The following is a 16,721-nucleotide window of genomic DNA, read 5'->3' as shown; positions in this document are numbered from 1 at the left end:
TCGTATAGGGCTATATGACTCGTATAGGGTCTATTTGACTCGTATAGTTTTTTTTTCAATCTTAAAACTACAAAATATTAAAAACAACACCCAAGTTGGTTACAAAATAAAAATATACATAGCAACCTACGTACAACATGAGCGTTTCGGGGTAACGACTTTTTAGATGTGGTAATGCAATCCATTTTGGTTGACACATATATGAGTTATCTAAGCTTTTGAAATATAATTGCTATAAAAATAGTTTCATTTGTTGGTGTAGATGTTTTGGCTCGTGTTAACTCAACTTTTGAAATATAGCCTTCATAATAGAGCCTTTTGAAAATCTGGTACCTGGTCTATATGGATCGTATACCACATATACGAGTCGTATAGACCAGAAAAGTAATTAAAAATCTCTGGTCAAAGTACATGCTGACATGCTGTATATACGAGTCATATAGACCCTATACGACTCGTATAGGTTAGACGAGTTACGTAGGCTATACGAGCTGGAAAATCTATACGGCTCGTATAGACTGCAAAAAGATGCCACACTGACACGTTCGTACGCAGGTCAATAGGTTAGGGCTATACGACTCGTATAGGCCCTATACGAGCCGTATAGCGTTATTCCCACACCAGGGGGCTGGTGTATGCATAGCATGACCCTTTTTTTTATTATTAATTTGAAAAGTAGTTAAACTGTGATAATATTGATTTGAAAAGTCTTTATTGACTGTGATGGAAGTAAAACTTTATGGCTTTAGTTATTCAAACAGCTTTTGGCTTATTCATACACCCTTGGAACACATACGATCGTATGGGTTCTATACGATCGTATAGGACTTCAGCTTTTGTCAGATTCTCGTAGGCTTTGTCTACTGTTCAGGAACATTTCATACGATAGTATGGATACTATACGATCGTATGGCTTGTTTTTTTTAATTTTTCTTTCAACAATTTGCAACTTTTTAAAGAAGTTTTATATATTTGTTACAAACATATATATTATATTTACAAATTCAGTATGGCATATCAACATAAAGTTATATAGTGTATAACTAGTTGTTTGTCCTATTCGTTCGGCGCGAGAGACGTATATTTAGAGGAAAAAAATATATAGCATAAACCCAATTTGCTAGATGAATACTATACCAATTCATACACAACATTCTTGGTGTAGCTTTGTTGATATGATAAATAAATAGAATAATAAGATACAAAGAAGCAAAAGAAAATACCAAATAACATCATAACTAAACTTCAAACAAACATCCCTAATACATTAAAAAGATATATTCCAAAAGATAATACAAGTCTTAACACCATAACATTAAAAACATAAGTCTAAAATATAGTACCAAAATATGACCAACATATAGAAACGTCAAAACCCTAACCATGTGGAGGCGGGTGGGGCTAACCCGGATCCTGCTGTGGCTGCGTCAACTCAGGAACAACAAAACCGTGTGACCGCACCAACTCAGCCTGCCATCCATGATACCGCTCCTGCATGCCCACCATAAGTTCGATGCGGTGTTTCAAGTGCTCAAAATCCTGAGTAAGCTGGTGGGGCACCCTTTCAACTCTAACAGCATGCCTATGTTGATGCTGCTGAGGCTGCTGAGCATGCTCATCCAAATGCTCTTCCTGCAAGGGTGTTAAATATATATTTTTTAGATGAATATAACTAAAACAACCTTCACAGTTATTTTATGAGGCATAATCAAATTAAAGTTAGCATATATAAAAAAAAGTATCACGGTTTGGCAAATATCCAAAACCGTGAAACCGAACCGAAACCAAATCGTTACTAACGGTTTGGTTCGGTTCGGTTTCCAAATTCTACGGTTTGGGGTTATTTAACAGTTTCTTTTTTTCTTATAATTATTCTTATATTTTTTTTTTCTTTTTTGAACACATGTACCTCTAAAGGGGGCGGATGATGAGGATCCCAAATGACCCCCTCCTGAACAGAAAATCGAAGACCCTCCGGAAAAGTTCTAACAATTCCCATATTTTTTAACTGTTGCTTCACCTAACTTCCTTGCCGTATAAATCTTCATACCACGGGTAACTTGTTTGGTCAAACCAGTACGTCGAGTTTTTGCAGTGCACTTGTTCTCCCCTCCGTGATCACACCTTAGGTATATTTTGACCACCTCACCAGCAACATTACTCTTTGATCGTTCTGTGACTATGACGACACCATTCTCACAACCAGTAGTTTGCGCCCATGTCTTCAGTTCATCGACGGACCCAAACAACTTAAACAAAATAAATATTTAGTGATGCCCGTGCTTAAATAATACAAATATAATTTTTAAAAAATAGACATGATCAGTTGTAAACATTGATATGTTGTTATAGAATTCGCTATCGTTATCGTCATCGCCAGAAATCGACATCACGCACGTTGGTTTGGTAGTGAATGAATGAGAAAGAAACAAGTCTCCTTCGTGTTTATATATTAAAATCGGTAGAATATTATATCATGTCCGGAATATTATGTCGTATCAAATAATAAACTGAATATTATATCACGTCGGAATATTGTATCGTGACGTTCCGTAAACCGAGGGTAAGTACGTACGGAATATTATATATATACATATATATATATATATATATATATATATATATATATCATGCATAATTCTTATCCATGTATATCACGTTTGGTTTTAACATGCACAGATAAGTCATTCAATTTATATTTTTTTTTGTTTCCATACGATCGTATGGGAGTTATACTATCGTATGACTCTCAGTCAAACTCCGTACACTGCGCCTGCAAGTGTACTTTTTTCGTTTTTTTATTCCATACGATCATATAGATCCTATACGATCGTATAAAGGGTGTGTGAGTTTCTAGAAGGGGTGTATGAATAACATGACCCAACTTTATTAATCATTTCCCGATCGAAAATAAAGGTGTATTTGGTCGAAAATAAAGGGTGTATTTGTAATTTGCACCGTGGCTCTCCCACCTTCCTCTCTGCTTCTCTTCTTTTTACTTGTCGCTAAAAGCCTAATGGAGTTAGCGAGTTGAACAGAGTTAGCAAGTTGGACGTAATTGCCAAGAAGTGGAAATCTTGGTGGTCAAGTCGTGCAAAAAAAACTTTTTGAATGAAAATCACATAATTAACCAAACCTTAAAAACGATTTTTGACATTTTACTCCATCAATGATGTTAATGTTAATGTCAAAATCAATCCTAAGTCCTAACACAAAAAGAGAAGGCAAAATACACAAATTTGTGGTTTGGAAGGAGTGTAAACCCCTTTTGAGATACTTGAAATTGATTAAAAATCCGGGTCAAGTTAAGCCTAAACAATTAAACGAACCCACACCTAAATTTAAGCTCATTAATGAACGAGTTTGAGCATGAGTTTCATCTATTCGGATTGATTACGTTCATGGTACTAAAATAACATATTGTTTATATAAATAGAATAATAATATAATAAATATTATTAAACATGTAATTATGATATAAATAAGTAAAAAGTATGTGTCGACATATAACATATTTCTATCAATTGTCCGTGTAGTATCTATGTTTCATGAATTTGGTAGTGTATAAATTGTATGAGAAATTACACCTTTTGTTTTCACTATTTACTAGCAGATAACACTGTTACACAGCTACAAGAAATTACACCTTTTGTTTTCATTATACACTGATAGATTACACCGTCTTTAATGGTAACATACGTTAAAAATCTTACAACTTTATTAAATTATAAGGGGGGAGGGGTGGTTACTAGCTACAAATCTATCACATTTGATGGATATTAGAAGGTGTGGTGTGGTGTGGTGTGATAGGTGGGTATATATACATACATATATATACATATAGGTTTTTGTGTGAGTGAGAGGAGTGTATTTGGGGTGTATATATATACATATAGGTTTTTGTGTGAGAGAGAGAGTTCCATCACTCAAATCCATCACTTGCGTGATGGCCATCACGCTTGAAAAAAGGACCGACGGCGGTGTTCAATTACCCATCACGTGTGATGGGTGGCTTATCACGCACCGCCCCGTCCCCCTAACTAAAAAGTAAAATAAAGTAGTAACAAATACTAGAAAGAGGAACATTAATAAACAAATAATCACATGTCCATCAACCCACGTTTCTTCTCCTCTTTTGCTCGATCACCGATCACATGCAAGATTTACTTCAATAGTCACCACCTTCACGCCCCTCGCTAACATCCCCTTATGCCCGTCTCTACCTGTTAAGGCTAGGGGATGACAATTTAACCCGCTCAAATACAAACTCAAAATGTGAAACATTAGGCATGTACATATGTGGGTATGAGATTATTAGGTATGAATGTATGATATTAGTTTTAAAAATTTCCACAGATACGAGACAAGGATGGTATTAGGTGATATCCAACCCGATTACCTGAAGCACATACATGTTTATCTGAATCATACCCATAAACATTTTCTTTTATTTTTATATTCTTTTGTTGTCTGTATAGATTAATCTACTAATTCACCAACTTTAGAATTTTTATTTCCATATTATCTAAGTAATAAAATTATATAAAACTTAAAAAGTAAGAAATCTAATTGAAATATCAACGGATAATTTTTAATAAACTAACTGGTATACTCAATACCCTACAAGTGATTATCCGACACATACCACTAGGCTGTGTATTGAACATGTTTTTACAATCATATATGAGACAATGATTATCATATCTATCTGGCGTCCCTGTTTCTGGCTGTGATTGTAGAACACAAAAAAATATTACCCATAAATAAGAGGTGTATTTTAGTCACTTTACAAAAACTTAGCATACTAATTGCCGATTGTTATCAACAAGGACCATTCATGTTACATGCTAGGAATGAGTCTCTATGGTATGTATGCTTTATTAGTTTGGTCCCTATGTACGAGAAATTATGCATTTAATTCCTAGCGTGTAACATGAATGGTCCTTGTTGATAACAATCGGTAATTAGTATGCTAAGTTTTTGTAAAGTGACTAAAATACACCTCTTATTTATGGGTCATTTTTTTTGTGTGTTCTACAATCCCAGTCAGAAACAGGGATATGTTATATAAATATAATAAATAATAAGTGAGTATGGCCCTATCCAAACTCAAACTTTAACAATCACTCATGAACTATGCTCGAGCTTCATAATAAAGCTCTAGAAAAGTCTTTTAACTCAAAATATTTTGTGTTAAATGGGCAAACTCGGGTTTGGCTCAACTCATGATTTAACCCCACAAAATTTTCAAAAACTATTCGATTTCCTTAGCATTTTATTACATTCCCAAGAGTACTAAAATTGAATATAATAAATATATATGTATACACATAAAAATTGATTAACTAACAAACGAGTAGTGCCCAACCCGAACTCGATTTTGTAAAGTTGCTCGAGAGTTCAAGCTCTAAACATGGATTGAAACAATGGGAGTTCAAGCTTGAGCTAGTTAAACGAAATCAAACTCGACTCGTTTACAACCTTAGATTTAGCAAATAATGTGAGACCCATGTATGTAGATATCAAGATCCAAATCCCCATCTACTTTTCACATGCCCTTTTGTCATCAATTTTTCTTTCTTTGAGAATTGTGACTGCAAAAACCATAATAAAATTTTGTTAATAAAAAAAAAACTTTGAACTTCAAATTATTAAACAACAGATTAGAAGAAGTTTTCATAGCTAATTATTATAAATAATGTGAAACTTTATTAAAATCTAAAAACAAAGAAAGAACTGAAATCTTATAATATTATATGCATCTATCTAACAAACCTTGTCATTTGTTGATCTTTTACACTAACTTCTTTCCTCTAACAACAAAGTTTTTAACTTTGAACATTTTAGATTACACCAATCATTAGCTGACACCTGGCTGTACCATAGGAAAAAAAGCCCAGTTTTTTGTGGGCCCAGGCCCAGTTTCTTGTTCAACAACCTTCACACTGGCCCACCAGCCAGAATCCCCTCCATCTGTACTACCAAAGTTAAACTCTTTAGCAGATCCAAGAGTGCCACTTGATCTGTGACAATTTGCCATGTCATCAAGACCACAATCTCGTCCGTTCGCCACATCAGCTATACGTTTTCTTTCAACACATCTTACAATTTCCTCCGGCGTGATCTCGAATGACACTCTATGATCAACTACATGCTGATCATCGTTCGAGAAATTCGTCAACGGGCCCACATCCGAGTGTTGTCGGCCCAAAACCGACTGCGGGCCTGCAGGAGTCGTGACCCCTGATTGTTGCTGGGATTTCCACCCTTGAGGCCAGAGCTTTGCACGCGTCGGGTTGTGAAGAATAACCGGAACGCCACGCGTGATCTCTGTTGGAATTACGTATGCCCGAGACACATACTTATATTAATGTGGCTAACTGTGTTTGATCCAAGTCGGGTCATACCCAATAACAAGCTAGACAACACCAAATGTATTCTTTTAGTGATTTGATCATTTAAACGAATACCGAACACTACGTGTTTAGAAAATTGGTTTTCTAAACAAACACACTTGAGGATTTAAATAAATTATCTGGATAATTTGTTTATATAAAATAATTATTTAATTGGTTAAATAATTACATAAATGTATGTGCATTTTATAAAAATGAGTTTTATAAAATAAATGGAGATGTTTTTAAATGTTAAAACAAAACAACAATAAAAAAAAAATAAAAAAAAAAAAAAAAAAAAAAAAAACCGGCCACCCCATGTGGGTGGAGGTTTTGGTCCAACCAAATGTTTTGTCCTTTTGTGTTGACCATCCCTTTATATCTCCATTCAAATTACATGCATTTGGGTCTTGTCCCCTTTTTGGATTCTCAAGTAAACTTTTGAATTTTTCAAACTCTCTTTCTCTCTACACACCCCACGGCCAACCTTGGCATTTTTGGGAGAGCTTGGTGAGCTTGTTTAAGTGTTCATAATTCCTAGCAATCAAGTTGGTGTTGTTGCAAAAGCTTGGGGTATCACACTCTTGAGGTCTTCTTCCTTGGAGGCTTGCCATTCATCCACCATCATCTTCAACATCTTGCTTGTTCTTCTAAAGGTAGAAGAAGGTACACTTACATTTTGTGAGCATTATGTTCTTGTAATTTTGATCCTTGTTAATTGGGTTTTAGTTTTAACATAATGGTATGTTCATAACAAGATTTATAATCTAAGCTTCCGTTGCGTTTTCTAGTTAAATATGGTTAACTTGACTTTGATAAACTTGTATAAACCCCAACAATGGCATCAAGAGCCGGTTACAAGGACTTATGCTCCTTGCATGTTCATAAATTTCGGGTTTTTTCATGGGTGAAAAAGGGGTCCGAAATTTTGGTGGATTTAACCCCCATGGTTTTGTAAGATCTTGACATGCATGGAAAGATCTTAGGAAACCATTATTAACATTTGCATGTTGAAAATTGTAAAATTTTGGGGGGGGGGGTTTGGGCCGTAGCCTTTTGGGGGGGGGGGGGCCGATTCCTTTGATGTTTTTGGGCAATGGTTGCTTAGGTTGCATGCTTAGAACATTTGGTATGTTTGGATGTGTCATAACCGAAACCGAGACCTTGGATGTGTTGATTGTTGTTATGTGTATGTTGGTTATATTTATTATTCAATATGGTTGTAATAATTCATATTTTAGGCTTGTGTAATTTATTTATTCATAAGTTGGTATGTAATAAATAGATTAGTTGCATTTTCTTTGTTTTAGAAAAATATGTATTAGGATACATTTTGTAAAAATTGAAGATGCAAGAATTGGTGGATTTGGGCCTTGGACCAAATTTTGGGCTTGTTGGGCCTCACCGGCCCATCATGGGATTCAAGCCCATTAGGCCCATAAATTTCACTCTTGGGCCCAAGAAGACTTTTGGAAGTTTGGAGCCCATTTACAAGCCCAACAAGAACACAACAACTTGGAAAGGATACTTGAAGCATTTGGATGCAAGATCAAGTGGGAGTCAACATTCCATCCTTGTGTCATGTTTTGTCCCTTAGGTGAGACTTATGACCTATACTTGTTTCGGCTAACAAGTATGGTCAAACTTAGCGGTTCTCGGTTATGACTATATTTTGCATGTATGCTTGGTTGTTTGTTTTACTTTATGTAACGTGTGGTTGATAGATATTAGGATATCCAAACCGTCACATAGGAACGACAACTAGCATAAAACGGGTTCTATATATATTTGGTAATATCGCGTCAATTAGTTAATAAAATGGGTTTATTAAAACTAAGCGATTACTCACATATAATAAAATTGGTTTTATTATAACTTGAACCTTGAAAATTGGTTTTCAAAATCGCCATATTACTAAATGCATGTTAGGATATGGCATAATGTTTTTCAAACTAGAATATTGGAAAACTTAAAATCCCTTTTTCATAATTACCAAGGAAACAAGTCTAACACCATCCTTTTGTAAGACACTTAACGTATTAGGAAACTTTAAATGGGATAAAGGTCACCTAACCATTTTAGAGCAAACTAATATACTTAAGGTAATATTAACATATTTGTGGGATAAAGGTCACCTAACCACTTGTATGTTAATCTTACATGTTTATACAAGTAGGACGACTTGAATTGGAAACCATGTGATAAAGGTCACCTAAGCATGGGGTCCAATGGTGTTGATGGGATAAACATGCCAACACGAAATAAGGATTTCGAATGGTCCCATACCTCTAGAAGTTGCAAAGGGTTGCAATTGTCAAGGTTGACTACCTTGTTAAATCAAATAACGGGATAAAGGTCACCTAACCGAAATTTGATTTATCGTTGGATTCTAGAATTTAATTATTATTTTAAAATTTGGAATAAAAGGGTATTAATAATTAAATTGTTTATAATACTAAAATAAAACTTTGTTAAATTTTGTAGATGGCCGCTAACAATGCAAACACCTCTACCCATAACACCCGTAACCTATCCTTAAGAACCATCCTTGAAAAGGATCGTCTAAACCATAATAACTTTATGGATTGGTATCGCAACTTGAGAATAGTTCTCAAACAAGAAGAGATATCATATGTCTTAGACGATCCCATTCCCGATGAGCCTAACGTGGAAGATGAGGAGGCGTATAACGATTGGGTCAAGTACACCAAAGATTCGGTGCAAGCCTCTTGCCTCATGTTGGGGACTATGATTCCCGAAATCCAAAAGGATTTCGAGCATCATGGGGCATACGACATGATAACTCAATTGAAGGAAATGTTCCTTCAACAAGCTAGAGCGGAACGTTTCGAAACGGTTCGAGCGTTTCATGCATGTCGTATGGAGGAAACCCAAAGCGTCTCATCTTATGTCCTAAAAATGAAAAGCTACATTGAAAAGCTTCGTAGGTTGAATTGTCCCGTCTCTAATGAGTTGGCTACGGATTTGATTCTCAACTCTTTGACCAAAAGGTTTGAAACATTTGTCATGAACTATAACATGAACGGGTGGGACAAAAGCATTGGTGAGCTTCACGCAATGCTAAGAACGGCCGAAGCGGGAATGGGTAAAAGGGTTTTACCCGTTCTAACAATCAATGAAGGCAAAAGGGGACATAACTCCAACCCCAAAGCAAGTGTTGCTAAGGGCAAGGGCCACGTCCAAGGAAAGGGAAAGAGAAAAGCCATCACGCCCATCAAACCGAAGGAAAAGAAGCAAAAGGTTGCGGCGCAAGATCCATGCTTTGAGTGTGGAGAGATAGGTCATTGGAAAAGGAATTGTCCGACCTATCTCAATGCGTTAAAAGATAAGAGGGATGCGGGGCATACCTCAGGTATTATCTTTACTATACATATTGAACTAAATGTTATTTCTTCAAATACATGGGTACTTGATACCGGATGTGGAACTCACATTTGCAATTTGTTGCAGGGGTTCAAAAGAAGTAAACAACTCAACAAAGGGGACATTAGTCTCTTTATGGGCAATGGAGCAAGAGTTGAAGTCCAAGCCCAAGGAGACTACATATTAAAGCTTCCAAGTGGTTTGGAAGTAATTTTGAAGAATGTTTTGTATGCTCCTAAGTTAAGGAGAAACATTATTTCCGTGTCTCTTTTAAAACAATGTGGCTTTGATCTTAAGTTTATTGATTATGATATTCATGTTTTGATGAATGGCATATTTTATTTTAAAGCTATACCCATGAATGGTATATATGAAATAGATCAAAGTGGTATGTCACATAATAGTTCAATGTATAATGTCAACACCAAGAAACTCAAGAAGGACTTGGGTGATTCCTATCTTTGGCATTGTCGCCTTGGACATATAAGCAAGAATCGCATGCAAACTCTTCGCAAGAGTGGTATTCTAGAAACCAATGAGTTTGATTCATTTGATGTATGTGAATCTTGTTTACAAGGCAAAATGACAAAGCAACCCTTTAATAAAACTTTTGAAAGGTCAAAAGAATTATTGGGTATCATACATTCGGATGTATGTGGTCCTTTTAGACCAATGACTAGGAATGGTGAAAGATACTTCATTACCTTTATTGACGATTATAGTCGATATGGTTATGTGTACTTAATGAAACACAAAGATGAAGCTTTTGAAATGTTCAAAGACTTCAAAACTGAAGTAGAAAGGCAACTCAAAACCACAATCAAAGTACTTCGTAGTGATAGAGGAGGTGAATACCTAAGTGGTGTTTTTCAAGATCATCTTAAGAGTTGTGGAATTATTTCACAACTTACTCCACCTGGAACACCACAACATAATGGTGTGTCTGAAAGGAGAAATCGTACCCTATTAGATATGGTTCGATCGATGATGGCTAGAAGCACTTTACCTCTATCATTTTGGGGCTATGCTTTACTTTCCGCTGTTCGCATATTGAATATGGCTCCAACCAAGAAAGTGGAGAAGACACCTTTTGAAGTATGGCATGGAAAGGCTCCATCGCTATCATTCTTAAAAGTTTGGGGTTGTGAAGCTTATGTAAAGCAATACACCCCAAACAAATTAGAAGTCCGATCCACTAAGTGTATCTTTATAGGTTATCCTAAAGATGATTTAGGATATTACTTTTACGATCCTAGTGAGCAAAATGTTATTATTGCTCGAAAGGGTAAGTTCTTGGAAACTAAGTTCCTTGAGGAAGGAACTAATAGTAGAACAGTGAAATTTGATGAGGATCAAGAATCACAAGATGATACACAATTGGTTGATACTAGCACTCAACAAGAGGTTGTTGAAAGTGATCAAGTGGTTGATCAAAACACACAAAACGTTCGCAGATCTGGTAGAATTAGCAATCCACCTGAAAAATATGGATTTTTTGTAGAAGGTTGCTACGTGGTAGATTCGGATGAACCAACCACATACCGTGATGCAATGTCCAAGAATGATTGTGACAAATGGCTTGAAGCCATGAACGTTGAGATGCAATCCATGTATGATAACCAAGTTTGGGAATTGGTTGAACCACCACTCAACTCCAAAGCTGTTGGAAGTAAGTGGGTTTTCAAAAGGAAAACCGATATGCATGGAAACTTGGATACTTATAAAGCAAGACTTGTAGCTAAAGGTTTCACTCAAACTCAAGGGGTTGATTATGATGAAACTTTTTCGCCTGTGGCAATGCTAAAGTCTATTAGGATATTATTTGCCATAGCTGCACATTATGATTATGAAATCTGGCAAATGGATGTCAAAACCGCTTTCCTAAATGGATATCTTGAGGAAGATGTCTATATGGTTCAGCCTGAAGGTTTTGTCGATCCAAAACATCCTAATAAAGTATGCAAGTTAAAGAAATCAATCTATGGATTGAAACAAGCATCTAGAACTTGGAATCATCGTTTTGATGAAGAAATCAAAAGTTTTGGGTTCATCAAAAACGCTGATGAGGCTTGTGTGTATAAAAAGGCTAGTGGGAGTATAATTACATTCTTAGTATTGTATGTCGATGGCATTCTACTATTTGGAAATGACATTCCAACCATGGAAAGCGTTAAGGCTTGGCTTGGAAGTAGATTTTCCATCAAGGATCTAGGTGAAGCTGCCTATATTTTGGGAATAAAGATCTATAGGGATAGGTCAAGGCGCTTGATAGGTTTGAACCAAAGTACATACATTGATAAGATCTTGAAAAGGTTCAAGATGGAAAACTCCAAGAAAGGTTTTGTACCTATTCAAAGAGGGACCATATTGAGTTCAGCTCAATGTCCAAGCTCAAAGGGTGAGCAAGAGACGATGAAACAAATCCCATATGCTTCTGCTATAGGATCCATCATGTATGCGATGATATGTACTAGACCGGATGTGTCATGCGCTTTGAGCATGACAAGCAGATACCAACAGAATCCAGGAAACAGTCATTGGATGGCTGTTAAGAGCATATTGAAATACCTTAGGAGAACTAAGGATATGTTTCTGATATATGGATCTGGTGAGGAGGAACTCGCTATAAAAGGTTACACGGATGCGAGCTTCCAAACTGATCGAGATGATTCTCGATCACAATCTGGGTATGTGTTCACTCTTAATGGAGGAGCTGTCTCTTGGAAGAGCTCAAAACAGGAAGTGGTAGCATTGTCCACTACAGAATCAGAATACATCGCCGCTTCATTGGCAGCTCAGGAAGCTGCATGGTTGAAGAAATTCATTACTGATCTAGGGGTGGTCTCTTCCATTCAAGACCCCCTAGAAATCTTTTGTGACAACGAGGGTGCGATTGCACAAATCAAGGAACCTCGTTCGCACCAAAAGACAAGGCACATAGAGCGGAGATTCAACTACATAAGGGATGAAGTTGAAAAGGGAAAGATATGTATTCGCAAAGTTGGAACTGATCAAAATCTTGCGGATCCATTCACAAAACTCCTAGAAAGACCGAAACATGAGCGTCATGCGAGTGGCTTAGGACTTCGATATTCTAGTAATTGGATTTGATCTATTTTGTATTAAAGTTTAAAAGACTTTTGTAATTTAACTCTTTTATATGATTATGGAATCTTGAGTTAAATTCTAATTTTGCATGTTTAATCCATGAATAAGTTATCTTATTCTAAAAGTCCGTAGTCGATCACATTTGTGGGAACAAATATGAAGCAAGACTATTATGAACTAGGTTTGGTGGATATTCATAAGAAATGAATATGGAGCATAGGTTTGCTGCCAAAGTTCATAGATATTTGTGGGATACAAATATTGGACTGACCCGCTCTCAATATTACTACATGGAGTCGATTGACTTGATCATTAGTAATCTTGAGTAAAGGAGAATTTCATATTATCCTTAGACCTGAGATGTATATTGGGTCTTGATTTTCACCGAGTATTACACTTTGACTCTCCCCTTCGCTATTCGTAAAAGATGGTACATAAGGATGAGCTCAGGTGGAGTATAAAGTGATAGTGAGAGGCGTATACAGTCAAGACGGAATTTGTTCCTCTTATGTGTTGAGAGTTTAGATGTCTAAGGCCTGATAAAGTTGAATTGTAAAGAGAATGATCACCTATGTCTCTTAGATTCAACATGACATCTAGTAACAAAGGGATATAATGATAGATTCACCTAAATCATATCAAGTAAGGGACTTGAAGGGATGATGTTATTGAATGGCACTTCGTCAAACACATTAGGGGTGGTGAACTGTTGTTAGGCGGTATTCACCACTTGCATTAATTTTCTATGTATCTCGTGCAAGTGGGAGATTGTTGGAATTACGTATGCCCGAGACACATACTTATATTAATGTGGCTAACTGTGTTTGATCCAAGTCGGGTCATACCCAATAACAAGCTAGACAACACCAAATGTATTCTTTTAGTGATTTGATCATTTAAACGAATACCGAACACTACGTGTTTAGAAAATTGGTTTTCTAAACAAACACACTTGAGGATTTAAATAAATTATCTGGATAATTTGTTTATATAAAATAATTATTTAATTGGTTAAATAATTACATAAATGTATGTGCATTTTATAAAAATGAGTTTTATAAAATAAATGGAGATGTTTTTAAATGTTAAAACAAAACAACAATAAAAAAAAAATAAAAAAAAAAAAAAAAAAAAAAACCGGCCACCCCATGTGGGTGGAGGTTTTGGTCCAACCAAATGTTTTGTCCTTTTGTGTTGACCATCCCTTTATATCTCCATTCAAATTACATGCATTTGGGTCTTGTCCCCTTTTTGGATTCTCAAGTAAACTTTTGAATTTTTCAAACTCTCTTTCTCTCTACACACCCCACGGCCAACCTTGGCATTTTTGGGAGAGCTTGGTGAGCTTGTTTAAGTGTTCATAATTCCTAGCAATCAAGTTGGTGTTGTTGCAAAAGCTTGGGGTATCACACTCTTGAGGTCTTCTTCCTTGGAGGCTTGCCATTCATCCACCATCATCTTCAACATCTTGCTTGTTCTTCTAAAGGTAGAAGAAGGTACACTTACATTTTGTGAGCATTATGTTCTTGTAATTTTGATCCTTGTTAATTGGGTTTTAGTTTTAACATAATGGTATGTTCATAACAAGATTTATAATCTAAGCTTCCGTTGCGTTTTCTAGTTAAATATGGTTAACTTGACTTTGATAAACTTGTATAAACCCCAACAATCTCCACGTCCGGGAACGGAGAGGTGGTCCCAGAATTGGACACCACCGACCCTGGCGATATCAACTGGCCCATTGGGCTTCCGGGGTATAACTGATACAACTGAAACTCATGTGGTGATGATGAAAATTTCCGACCAGGTCCAACATTTTGGCTAGCTGAACCAAGAAACCGCGCAAATGGCACTTCGGGTGATGACGGTGTGGTCAAATGAACCATCTCTGGAGGCGGTGTGAACGGTGCGGTTGACGGCTCGGTGGTGTATGTTGAAAACACTGGTGGTGAAACCAACTGTGTTTCATGGGCGTATGGCCCGACAGCAAACATGTTGGTCGGGTCAGTAGGTGAATACATGCTGGAGGATATAGCTGTGAAGGATAATAAGCCGCCAGGTGACTGGGTGGCAGATGGCGGTTCTGATTGGAGGAAAGATGCAGGAGATGATGGCGGTGCGATAAACGGAAGCACCACAGTAGAGGTTTGAGTTGGGTTTTCGGTTGTTCTAGCCTCGGTTCTTGATGAACTAGGTTCAGGTACAAGAACCGCATGCCCAATCTTCTTATTCTGCTTCTGAGATCCAAAACAAGAAGAAATACTCCAAAAGCTTCCCCATCTTCGTTTCTATATAACAAACGATAAACAATTAACAAATAGTATCTTACAATTCAACAATTTGCCTGTATTAACAGTTGTTTCTAAAGTTCTAGCTTTTAAGTTTTAACTGCCCATAACAGTCACCATTTATAACAATTTGAACTCCAAACTGAACAAGCACATTTAACCTAATGTTTCATTAATGTTAATTTTACTTATAAATCTATCACGTAATACTCATCTGTATTTTTGCTTTATAGTTAATAATTTGCTTAGATTTATATTCGGGCGTAAACAAACACATTATCTAATCATGAACACGCCCTTTGTTCCTTTAGTTAATTAGACGAAATTCCTTGTTCAGGTTCGTTCTTTTGGGAAACGAATGGACATAAACGAACCTACCGCGTAACAGTGAAGTTCACGAACAATTCGCCGAACGTTTGGTTCGTTTACAGCGCTGCTAATGCATTTGGATCAAACCATTTCACTAATTAATCTTACAATTACACAAATTGGGAATATAAACACACAAATTAATTAAAAAGAAAACCTATAACATAAATCCCAACAAAATCACTACAAATTTAACACAAAATCAGCTTCATGTTTGCACATAAACCATCCAAACGACACGAATCACCATCAATTCCATTAATTAATACAAAATCAATAATAATCACAAACTCAAATCAATACAAATATCACAAAATATCAACATCAGATTCACCAACGGTCAATCAACAGCAAACCCAGATCTAAAACCTCATCAAATCAAAAACCCATCAACCAATTTGATCAAAACACAATCATCAATTCCAATTTGATAAAAACCAACATGAACCGGAGTCGATTGAGGTGCTCTGTTTTCCGCCGATGCGATCACCGACGCGGCGTTGACGGTGGCCGTAGGATCATTCATGATGAAGGAATCAAATCAAACACGTTGGTTATTTGATCTGAATTTGATGGGTTTGTGCTGTGAGAATAGAATAGAATGATTATTATTAATGAATATGAATATATGAATGATGATGGGTGTGAATCACATTGGGGTCAAACACGGCAAAGACTTCAATTTGGTATTGGGAATGTAAGCTAAAAAGTAAAAAGTTTAAAAGTTTAAAGTTTAAAAGGTGGTTTTGTTACTTTTTTTAGGGGGGTAAGTGTAACTTTTGTCAAAGTACAAAAAGGCCCTTGTGCTGAGTTTGAAGTATTATTTGGTTCACCTAACATTTGACACAAATCTACATTTGATTAAATAATAATAATAATAATAATAATAATAATAGTTTTCGTGCCATGTATTGATTTTGGTTTTGGTCTTGGAGTTTGACAAGTATATGTTTGGACCAAAACCATATAAGAATGTAAAGTTAACAGTCGTTGGACGAGGAGATGATATAACGTTTCAATATACTTTTGATTCAAATATGCAATTTCTTAAACTTTAGTTCAAAACCATCATGTGAACATATCACATGAAATATGATTAACATCCATGTGATTAATGCTAAAAACTAAAAAGTAAGAAATATATGTACTTATACGTGCAGTATAACTTTTTTTTTTA

The 16,721-nt window shown here is 36.1% G+C and overlaps 1 protein-coding gene across 1 annotated transcript; it reads right to left on the bottom strand.

The window, feature by feature from the left end:
* Positions 1-5,205: 5,205 nt before the first annotated feature.
* Positions 5,206-16,070, bottom strand: LOC143590209 (uncharacterized protein At1g76660-like). The gene is made up of 3 exons (XM_077070760.1): positions 15,987-16,070; positions 14,555-15,175; positions 5,206-6,328 (listed from the first exon to the last, which is right to left on the bottom strand). Exons 1-3 carry the CDS (start codon positions 16,068-16,070, stop codon positions 5,861-5,863), a joined length of 1,173 nt encoding a protein of 390 aa, XP_076926875.1. The 3' UTR covers positions 5,206-5,860.
* Between the last annotated feature and the right edge of the window lie 651 nt (positions 16,071-16,721).

This window comes from Bidens hawaiensis, unplaced genomic scaffold, assembly GCF_021521415.1.
Source record: "Bidens hawaiensis isolate Kalapana, Puna unplaced genomic scaffold, B.hawaiensis_p1.1 tig00038209_1, whole genome shotgun sequence".
Lineage (NCBI taxonomy): Eukaryota > Viridiplantae > Streptophyta > Magnoliopsida > Asterales > Asteraceae > Bidens > Bidens hawaiensis.
The sequence above is the reverse complement of the archived record's forward strand: the minus strand, read 5'-3'. Positions and strand labels throughout refer to the sequence as shown.